At 42.4% G+C, this 11659-nt stretch overlaps 1 protein-coding gene across 8 annotated transcripts in view; it reads right to left on the bottom strand.

The window, feature by feature from the left end:
* Positions 1-443: 443 nt before the first annotated feature.
* Positions 444-11659, bottom strand: part of STN1 (STN1 subunit of CST complex) — a 44087-nt gene continuing 32871 nt past the window's right edge. For 4 of the 8 annotated variants that reach the window (XM_044382092.3, XM_048219082.2, XM_048219086.2 and 1 more), the window contains one exon: positions 444-1215. In XM_044382092.3, coding sequence (XP_044238027.3) covers positions 1055-1215 — 161 coding nt within the window. In that variant the 3' untranslated portion in view covers positions 444-1054. Of the gene's footprint in view, positions 1216-10094; positions 11445-11659 lie in introns of those variants that run through there. The other 4 variants (XM_048219083.2, XM_048219087.2, XM_048219084.2 and 1 more) reach the window with 2 other exon arrangements.

Below are 11659 nucleotides of genomic sequence, written 5' to 3'. Positions count from 1 at the left end.
CAGAGCCGCTAAGAGCTTATTACGTCAAGAGCAAATGGAGCAGACGAAGGCAGATGTGCCTTTTTGAAATGACTGTAATTAACTCCAATTCTGTCCCCACACTTTATTTTTGCTGGCTGGGTTTGTCATTTAGCTGTTAGAACAAGCCTACTACATACCTCGGATTTTTTCCCTTTACCTTGCCATTCCTAGCAACAGCACGACTCCATCACCTGTCCGGGCAAATACAGAGTCTTTGTCTGGATGGTGTTAGAACACCCTGCACATTCATGGTAACCTTGAAAATAACGTCTACAAGCCAGCCAACTGGCTGAGAGCCTCCAAGGACTGCAGGGCATTAAAGGACAATGTCTTTAGTCACGTATGTCCTCAAGTGTAGGGAAATGTACCAAGACACCTCTTAATTTATGAGGAAAATAAGGAAAATGACCAACACAGAGCCATGCCTCGGATCCATTTATTCCCATCTCTGGGTGGGTCCGTAAACAACAATCGTCCCAGGACTCAGGACCCACCTCTGGTACTTGATCCATGGAAATCGTAGGTGAGTGATACTCACCCAAGAAGGAGTTCCCTACACTAGGTTCTTAACCACTGAAACAGGCCTACAAGAACGTACTCAATAGGCTGAAGTTTTAAAATGTTTTAGGTCTGTGTGAATCTGGCAAGATGCTCTTCACTTCACTTTACCATGTGACACCCCTTTACTGTGACAGAGCCTCAAGCCACATACACACCAATTCAGCCACCAATTTCCTCCCTAATGCTCTAAGAGCAATGCCCGGTCCAGGCAAGAGGTCAATGGGGAGGGTTTTCTATGTCATGGCTGAGATAAGTTACTTTATCCCACGGATACAGCAGCCAGAGGGCAGCCTACAGAATTTAAGCCCAGTTCCATTCCTTAAATGACCATACTTCACAGTTTATTATGAGATCACTGCCACCAGGCCTATAAGCCTTGGCGTGAGGTTTAAAATCGGAGCCTGGGAGTGACCACCACCTGCTGGTCCTCTTCCTTGGCCCGGCCCCACGCACGCCATCTGCCGGCCTGGCCTCAGAACGCCGTGTAGTAGTGCTCCGTTGTGCTGACGATGTCGCTCTGGTCCTCCAGGAGCTCCAGCACCTGCTGCAGCACACCTTCGCTCAGGTCTGGGTTGACACTCAGGCGAGCACAGGCCAAGATGTGCTGGAAGTGGCAGCCCTTCTCTGCGTCTGCTGGAAAGAGGCAGTGGGCTAAGCTTGGCACACCTGTCAGACCCTCCTCCCCACTCAGTGCAAATCCTTCTCCATAGCTCCCGGGTCAGAACCTGGTGATTCGTAGGCACAGCGGAGTTGGAGATGCACTGGTTTAGATTACCAGCAGAAGCAAAACAAAAGCCCTATTCTCAGGCCCCTTACTTTGCCACATGACATGGACCCACTGCTCAGGAACTCAGGCCTTCAACCTTTAAGGATGGCTCATCGATAATTGATTATCTGTAACTGAATGGATTTTTAGTGCTTGACCATCTTTTTTCTTTCTCTCTTTTTTTTTTTTTAAAGATTTTATTTATTCGACAGAGATAGAGACAGCCAGCGAGAGAGGGAACACAAGCAGGGGGAGTGGGAGAGGAAGAAGCAGGCTCATAGCGGAAGAGCCTGATGTAGGGCTCGATCCCATAACGCCAGGATCACGCCCTGAGCCAAAGGCAGACGCTTAACCGCTATGCCACCCAGGCGCCCCTGACCATCTTTTTTCTTTAGTGCAGTTATATGTATAAGTGCACCTGTTCGGGGCCGAACCCACAGCTTCCCAGGCGGGAGCCCTCTTGAGACTGACAGTAGAGCTGGTTTACGGCAGCCTGCATATTCTTTCCCGTAAGTCCTGACTGATGTAACAGCCTGGGGAAGAAGGGATTCCCACCACTGGTCTGCTCTCATTCTTCTCTGCCTAGGCTTCCAAGCAGTCCCGTCTATGATGGTTGTGTTCTAGTCATCTCTTACCCTCCACCCCAAAAAACCCAAGACCATTTGGTATACATGATAGAAGTTCAGGGTTAGCAACCTCCTTCCTAGTTCAGACCGATGATTTAGAGTAGTGGAATGCAGAGTGAAGACCACAGATAGTGAAGACCCCAGATTCACTTCAAGCCCCATGCAGGGCCAGGCTTGGCCTCTCTGTTGTCTCCCCAGCAGCTGGCGCACCTGCTGCTCCACACGGTCACCGAATGTTGTTCTCAGAGAACAAAATGCTTTAGGCTCCAGGAAGGTGATTAAAGAGGTATCGTGGTATTGTGCAAAGCACGGTTTTGCGCAACTCATAGCATCTCTGAGCCCCAGTTTTCTCACCAATGAGGAGGGGGAGGGACTATGAAGGGGGTAAGGGCACCTCTGGGGTCCTTTCCAGCTCTCAGGGTCAGAGACTATCCCAAGCTGTGCTCCTGAGCTAACAAAGACTTGCTAAATTCTGACCTCTAGTGGCTCTGTCCACTCATTAACCTTCCCAGTTGGGGTTACTGTTGAAAAACTTGTCACCTGCACTGGTTTCCAGGCGGTCCCTTCAACATTCATTCAATAAAGACTTCCCGAACACCTACTATGCATGTAGTGCTGAGCAAGGATGAGCAAGTGACAGATGGAGAACGGACTCCAGAGTCCAACAGATCCGAATTCAAGTACTGGCTCCGACAGGGGCAGTGTGGTTCACGTCTCTGGGTCTGATTCCTCATCTGTAAGATGGGGAGAAAATCACCTACTTCACCGGTGGTTGTGGGGATCAAAGGAGCCGGGCGGCAGGTGCTTCCTACACGGGAATGACTAGGATTCCGTCATCCTCTCCATAACCTAAGATGATACACATAACCTAGTGCCTGCTCTAAAGCAGTTTAGCTCTTCCTGAGAAGGGTGATGCTGGATGGTGGAAAGGCGTTCCAACCAACCTGGGCCTGCACACGGCAGAGATGGAGCACTAGGACTGTCACCACCGTCCGGCTTTTACGCTGTCTTTGCAGGGCCCGCATGCCCAAGCTCAGGGCTCAAGAGGGCTTACGGACCTATGTGGGGCCCTGAGCAGCGATGCTGACTGCCCCGAAGGCCTTAAACTATTTCTTCAGAAAGGCCAGGCTGCTGTCTGGAAAGGATGCTCACAAAGTGACCTTCCAGTCACATGGGGAGAAGGACTGGATTCAGTTTTTCTAAGTGTTTGGCAGAATTCACCAGTGAAGCCATCAGGTCCAGAGCTTTTCTTTGTTGGTAGAGTTTTAGCTACTGGTTCAATCTCCTTACTAGTTATAGCGCTACTCGTATTTCCTTTTGCTATGCTTGATTCAGTCTGGGTAGGTTCTGTGTTTCTAGGAACCTGTCCATTTCATCTGGTTGTCCAGTTTGTTAGCATGCAATTGTTCACAGGACTCTTTCACAGTCTTTTTTTATTTCTGTAGAACCAGTACTAATGTCCTCATGTTCGTTTCTTAGTAATTTGAGTCTTTTCTCTTTCTTCTTAGTCCCTCTAGCTAAAGGTTTGGCAATTTTGTTGCCTTTTTCAAAGAACCAACTTCTGGTTTCATTTTCTCTACTGTTTTCTATTCTCTATTTCATTTATCTTTGCTCTAATTGTTATTATTGCCCTTCTTCTGCTAGCTTTGGCTTTAATTTGTTCTTCTTTTTCTAGTTCCTTAAATTGTTAGAAGTTAGGTTTTGATTTGAGATCCCTCTTGTTTTTTAATGTGTTTGTAGCTATAACGTTCCCTCGAGTGCTGCATCTCCTATGTTTTGATATGTTGTATTCTCATTTTCATTCATCCCTAGCTATTTTCCAATTTCCTTTGTGACTTTGTCTTTGATCTACTAGTTAAGAGTGTTGTTTAATTTCTACAAATTTGTTAAATTCTCCAGTTTTGTCACTGACTTCTAACTTCATCCGATTGTGGTCAGAGAAGATTCTTCATATGGTATCTTTTAAAAATCTACTGAGACTTAATCAGTGGCCTAACATGTGGTCTATCCTGGAAAATGCCCCATGTACACTTGAGAAGAATGTGTTTTCTACTATTGGAGAGAGTGTTTTCTGTAGTGTTAGATCTAGTTGATTTCTTGTGGTGTTCAAGTTCTCTATGTCCTTACTTATCTTCTGTCTGCTTGTTCTACCCATTATTGAGAGTACAGTACTGACATCCCCAACTATGATTGTAGAATTATTTATTTCTCCTTCAATTTTGTCAATTTTTACTCCATCTATTTTGATGGTCTGTCATGAGGTACATAAATGTTTGTAATCGCTATATCTTCTTGCTGTATTGAAACTTTTAATAGTATATAATGCCCTTCCTACTCTCTTGTAAACTTTTTGGTTTTAAAGTTGGTATTGTCTGATATTAGTATAGCTACTCCTACTCTGTTGGTTACTTTTATTTGCACAGGGTATCGTATTCCATCCTTTGACTTTCAATCCATTTGTGTCTTTGGATCTAAAGTGAGGCTTCTGTAGACAGCATATAGATGGATCATGTTTTTTTAATCCATTCTGCCAATCTGTCTTTTGAGTGGAGAGTTGAATCCATTTAGGTTTAAACTCATTATTGTTGGTGGGGGAAGGACTTACTTTTTTCAATTTTACTATTTTTTTTCTATATGCCTTCCAACTTTTTGTCCTTTGTTTCCTGCATTACTGAATTCTTTTGTGTTTAGCTGATTTTTTTTTTTTGTAGTGAAATGTTTAAATTCCTTTCTTATTTCCTTTTGTGCATATTCTATAGCTGTTTTCTTTGTGGTTACCATGGGGATTACTCAGCATCCTTATTTGAATGTATTCTAATTTAACTTCAACACAGAAAAACTCTACTCCTTTATGGCTCTATTCCCGCATCTTTCAGTTGTTGCTGTCACAAAATTACATCTTTACACATTGTGTTGCCCAAGAACATAAACTAAGTATTCTTTTAAATTCATTAGTCTCTTAAATTATACAGAAAACAAAATGTGGAATTAAAAACCAAAGTTACAATAATGTAAGTAGATTAATAATTATTTTTAATAATGTATTAGCCTCTTAAATCATACAGAAATCAAAAAGTGAAGTTACAAATTTAGTAATATTAGCTTTTGTAACTGTCCACCTATTTACCATTATTGAGATCTCTATTTCTTCACATGGCTTTGAGTTACTGTCTAGCATCCTTTCATGAACGCCCTTGAGCATTTCTTGCAGGGTAGGTCTAGTGGTAACAAACTCCCTCAGCCTTTGTTTATCTTAGAATGTCTTAATTTCTCCCTCACTTTTGATGAACAGTTTTGCCAAATATGGGACTCTTGGTTGGCAGGTTTCTTTTCCTTTTACCACTTTGAATGTATCAGCCCACAGCCTTTGGCCTCCAAAGTTTCTGATGAGAAACAGGCTAATCTTATTGATGAGCCTTTGTATGTGACAAATTGCTTCTCTCTTGCTGCTTTCAAGATTCTTTGTCTTCGCCTTTCAAAAGTTTGATTATGATGTGTTGAGGTGTGGGTCTCTCTGAGTTCATCTTACTTGAGAGTTCACAGGGCATCTTAGATGTTTGTATTCATGTTTTCCATCAAATGAAGGAAGTTTTCAGCCACTATTTCTTCAAATATTCTCTCTTCGCCTTCTGGGACTCCCATAATACATATGTTGGCTCACTTGATGGTGTCCCACAGGTCCCTTAAGCTCTGTTCACTTTTCTTTAACTGCAAGTTTTTTTATTTTTTCTTCTGCCTTTGAATCTCTACAGTGAAATTTTCATTTCAGTTATATTTTCCAGCTCCAGAATTTCTGGTTTCTTCTGAGGTTTTCAATTTCCTTACTTGTATTTCCATTTTGTTCATCCATCATTTTCTTGACCTTCTCCACATCTCCCTTTACCTCCTTGAGCAACCTTAAGACAGCTGTTTTAAATTCTGTTTCTAACAGATCTGCCATTAAGGCTTTCTCAGGGACAGTTTCTGTTGATTATTTTTTCTTTTGAATGGGCCATATTTTCCTACTTTTTTGTGTGCCTTGTGATTTCTAGTTGAAAACTGGACATTTGAATTTAATAATACAGTAACTCTGGAGAGCAGATTTTCCCCCTTCAGGATTTGCTGGGTTTTTCTTGTTTTGTTTTTATTTTATTTTTTTTTTAATTATTTACAGCCTCTGTGTCAAGGATCAGCCTGAGGTATAAACTTTAGTTCTTCTCAAGTCTCTTTCTGAGCCCATGTTTCTCCCTGGGCATGCATAATCACTTTCTGATTTTTCCCATATATGCAATTGCTTTTTAATGCCTTGGTCTTTCTTTTCTGGCTCCCAAAAGGGGAAAAAAGAAAAGTGAAGGGGAGGGGAAGAGACACCAGTCCTTTAAATCCACTGCAAGTCCCCAGCTTTTGGGGGAGGGGCTTGCAACAATGGGAGGAGGTGCAACAATGGCCACCCACCTCTTTGTCTGGAACTCTGTGATTCGGCTGGGGCACCTGGTAGCTCAGTTGGTTAAGTGTCTGCCTTTAGCTCAGGTCATGATCCCAGGGTCCTGGGATCAAGCCCTGAGTTGGGTTCCCTGCTCAGCAGGGACTCTGTTTCTCCCATTCCCCTCTGCCTCTCCGCACCTCTCATGTGGTGCTCTCTCTGCTCTTTCTCTCTCAAATAAATAAATAAAATCTTTAAAAAAAAAAGCAGCAATAGGTAAACAGAGCACTGATCCCTGATATCTGGAGGACCTGTTCCTTTTTGCCTACCTAGGTTCTTGCAAACTCTGTGTAAACTACTCCAAGAACATGTGCACAGGTGCTGCCATGTGGCTGGAGGTGAGGAAATGGTACCTGCTACTAAGAGCTGAAAATTGAAATTATCCCCAATTTACTCTCCAAGCCTTCCCCTGGAAGTTGCAAGCCTTCGATAGACTCCAGAGTTCTAATATAGTTACGTTAGGCAGATGCAATTGTTGTCTAAGTGGAGAGACAGATTGCTAGTACTTCCTATTCCACCAATGTATTTAATTCTCAAAACAACCCATCATGTGGGTACTATTATTATTCCCATTTTGCATATAAAGACAATGAGGCAAACTATTGTCAACATAGTACCAGAAGTCCTAGCCATAGCAATCAGAAAAGAAAATGAAATAAAAGGCATTGAAATTGGTAAAAAAGAAGTGAAACTGTCACCTTTTGCAGATGATGTGATACTATATATAGGAAACCCAAAAGACTCCACCAAAAAAACATTAAAACTAATAAACAAATTCAGTAAAGTTGCAGAATACAAAATTAATATACAGAAATTGATTGCATTTCTATACACTAAAAACTATCAGAAAGAGAAATTAAGATAATAATCCCACTTATAATTGCATCAAAAAGAACTAAATATCTAAGAATAAACTTAACTGAAGAGATGAAAGATCTGTACTCTAAGAACTATAAGACACTGATGAAAGAAACTGAGACGATACAAATAAATGGAAAGACATTCTATGTTCATGGATTGGAAGAATTAATACTGTTAAAATGTCCATACTACCCAAAGCAAAATATAATTCAATGCATTCCCTGTCAAAATACCAATAGCATTTTTTGAAGAACCAGAACAAATAATACTAAAATTTGTACAGAACCACAAAATACCCCAAACAGCCAAATCAATCTTGAAAAAGAATAAAGCTGGAGGCATCACGCCCTCAGATTTCAAACTATTCTACAAGGCTGTAGTAATCAAAACAGTATGGGACCGGTACAAAAACAAACATATCAACGGAACAGAATAGACTGCCCAGAAATAAACCCGTGTATAGACAGTCACTTAACCTATGACAAAGGAGACAAGAATATACAATGGGGAAAGACAGTCTCTTCAATAAACAGTGCTGGGAAAACTGGACAGCTACATGCAAAAGAATGAAACTAGGCTACTTCCTTATACCATACATAAAAATAAACCCAAAATGGAATAAAGGCCTAAATGTAAGACCTGAAACCATAAAACTTCTGAAAGAAAACAGAGGCAGCAAACTCTTGGACATCAGCCTTAGCAATATTTTTTTGATCTGTCTCCTCAGGCAAGGGAAACAAAAGCAAAAATAAACAACTGGGACTACACTTAACTAAAAAGCTTTTGCACAGAGAGGGAACCATCAAAAAAACATAAAGGCACCTGCTGAATAGGAAATCTTTGTGAATGATAGATCTATAAGGGGTTAGTATTCAAAATATATAAAAATTCATATAACTCAACACCATAAAAGCAAACAATCCAATTTTTTTCCCAAAGAATTTATTTATTTATTTGACAGAGAGAGAGAGCAAGAGAGCACAAGCAGTGGGGAGAGGCAGAGGGAGAGGGAGAAGCAGGCTCCCTGCTGATCAGGGAGCCCGACGTGGGGCTCCATCCCAGGACCCTGAGGTTATGACCTGAGCCAAAGGCCGACACCCAACCACTGAGCCAACCAAGCACCCCAAACAATCCAATTAAAAAAGAAGACCTAAATAGACATTTTTAGAAAGAAGACACACAGATGGCCAACAGACACATGAAAAGATGCTCAACATCCCTCATCATCAGGGAAATGCAAATCAAACCCACAATGAGACACCACCTTACATCTGTCAGGATGGCCAGAATCAAAAAGTCAAGAAATAACAAGTGTTGTGAGGATGTGGAGAAAGAGAACCCTCATGCACTGTTGGTGGGAATGCAAACTGGTGCAGCCACTGTGGAAAACAGTATGGGGCTTCCTCAACAAATTAAAAATAGAAATACCATGTGATCCAGCAATTCCATTTCTGGGTATTTATCTGAGGAAAATGAAAACACTAATTTAAAAGATATATGCACCCCTATGTTTATTGCAGCATTATTTGCAATAGCCAGGATATGGAAGCAACCCAAGTGTCCACCGATACGTGAATGGATAAGGAAGAAACGGTGTGTATATACAATGGAACATTACTCAGCTGTAAAAAAGAATGAGATCTTGCCATTTGCGACAACATGGATAGACTCGGGGGTATTATGCTAAGGAAATAAGTCAGACAGAGAAAGACAAATATCAGATGTCACTTGTATGTGGAATCTAAAAACAGATAAATACAGAGAACAAACTGGTGGTTGCCAGAGAGGAGAGGAGTGAGGGGCTGGATGAAACAGGTAAAGGGGATTAAGAGGTACAAACTTCAAGTTATAAAATAGTCCCACGGATGTAAATAGGGACTACAGTCGTTAATATCTTAATAATTTTGTATGGTGACAGATGGTAATCTAGACACCATGGTGATCACTTTGTAATGTATATAAATGTCACCTGAAACTAATAAAATATTGTAGATCAATTATACTTAACTAAAAAAAAAGGGGGGCACCTAGGTGGCTCAGTCGGTTGAGCATCTGACTCTTGATTTCGGCTCAGGTCATGATCTCAGGGTCATGAGATCGAGCCCTGTGTCAGGCTCTGCATTAAGCAGGGAGGCTGCTTGAGACTCTCTCTCCCTCTGCCCCTCCTCCCACTCACATGCTCTCTCTCTGAAATAAATAAATAAATCTTAAAAAAGAAAGAAAGAAAGAAAAGAAAAAAGAAAAGAAAAGAAAAGAAAAAAGAAAAGAAAGAGAGGCACAGACTTATCCAAGATCACACAGTTTCAAAGTGGTAGAGCCTGGATTCAAACCCAGGCAAGGCGGCTCCGGAGCCCCGCTCTTCACAACTCTGCCATGCTGCCAGTCTTTGGACAAGCCCAGGGTCAGTGCTTTAGGGACTGAAAACAGGCTTCATGTTTATAGCCCTTTCCTTATTCTAAGTTTATACGTTACTGAAATACTCCTCGACGATTAAAGATTTTACATCCTACCGATCATCCTGACAAGAAACACTCAATGCTGTATTTTGTACAAAAGGTCAGAAACACACTAAAGACCCAGTAGGAATGATCAAGAGGTTGAAGGCCTATCCGTACGTATAATAGAATCCTGTGTATTCAAAAGACTGAGGCAGTGTTGGATGTGCTGTTGCCGAATGACTTCTAGAAGCCAATGTCAGATTTAAGACACAAGGTGTGGAACACTGAGCATCGTATGATAACCTTTACTTGTGGGGCTTTAAAAAAAAAAAAAACTACACAAATGTGCCTGGAAGTGTATACAACCTCTCTAGAACGGTATGCAGGAAACTAGTAACAACCACTGCCTGTGGACGTGGGAACATAGAGCCTGGGGTTCTGGTTCGGAGGGATTCTGATTTTCTGTGTGCACTCTGCACTGTCTGACTTTTTACCATGTCCATACATGATTACTCAGAATATATATATTTAATGTCACAGATATTTTCTAGGACAAGGAGTGGTCACAACAGATGCCCAGACAGTCCCTACGAGGTATTTTTCCTGGCCTTCTCAGTTCCTCATGCCCCAGAGTTCAGCTCCTGGGAGTTTCCTAGTTCTGGAGCCTGGCTTACAGCTGCCAGAGGCTCCCCACATACAGACTGAGGGGCACAGTGTGGGGGTTAGGAGAGGATGGAAAACCTGCCACTTTTGCAGACTCTCGGGCCACCAGGCGGTTTGGTTCCCCTGAGAAATGCAGTGTGAGTTCCTTTCATTCGCTTCACCAGGCACCGGGATTATTTCAATCCATCCTGTTCCTAGTACAGACCAAAGTAAGGATTTGGCCAGGTGGCCGACAGGAGGATGAGCGCAGGAAGGCTATTTGGGGAGCAGCCTCTCGTCTCTTCTTGGTTGAGGAACTCCACATTTCACTGCTCTTTACAGCTCCCTAAATTGTGGATAGACAGGTCTTCCCCCAACTGAAGGATACTCGTCCTTGCTGTTCTGAATGATGTGAACAAAAGCCAGAAACTTTGCATTAAAATAATAGATTGCTTTCAGTTTATTTTAAGATCTGTTGTCACACCATTCTAGGATCTGACCTCATCGGTTCTTAAAGGCTAAGTAGGGCTGCATACCATAAACACCAGGGCTGGAGACCTGGTCCGGCTCCACCCGCTGACTCAGCCTGGAGCAAGGCCAGGCCCTGGGGACGGAGGGGCTGAAAGGGCTGGGGGTGGGTTTCTCTGGAGAAAGAGCAAGCAGGTTGAGAAGACCTGCAGTCATTAACAAGTCTTTCCCTTTTTCTTCCAGCCTCGTTTGTTGACAAATGCCAACATTCATTATCAGCATATGTTTGCAAAAGACAGACTCTGAAAAGTCACCTTGAAGTATGCTCAGTTTACACAGGATTTAAAGATAGGGCTAGTGCTTTCTTCTCTAACTCGTGTGAAAATGGTAATGTCTGTTGTCAGACTAACTACAGTTTGAGTTTCTAACCACTAGGGGTTGACCTAACTCCACTAAAACCAACTGTATTTTAAACCATTTCTTCTACAAATTATGGGGTTCCAAGATGACTGAATTACACTCACCATAAACTGTAATGTCTAGAACCATTTCTCCTAACACTGAAAGGCTTGATGTTAGAAGGGAGGAAACCGTCTCGTCTGCGTTCAAAGACAAGGGACAAGAGTAGAATAAGAAATAAGACAAATCAGAGAGAACTTGAGAGCCAGAAGGTCAAGAAGTCCCAGGCTGGTGGCTTACCTCACTGTACCGCAAACACCTGAGACGCTGGCCCGTCTAGCTCCTGCCCCAGCCCCAGCCCCTAACGAATCAGCATCCCCAGGGCTGGGACCTGAATGCTGCATGTTTAAAACAG

The sequence above is a fragment of the Ursus arctos genome, unplaced genomic scaffold (genome assembly GCF_023065955.2).
Source record: "Ursus arctos isolate Adak ecotype North America unplaced genomic scaffold, UrsArc2.0 scaffold_7, whole genome shotgun sequence".
NCBI classification, from domain to species: Eukaryota; Metazoa; Chordata; class Mammalia; order Carnivora; family Ursidae; genus Ursus; species Ursus arctos.
Note: the sequence above shows the minus strand (reverse complement) of the source record. Positions and strands in the feature narration are given on the sequence as shown.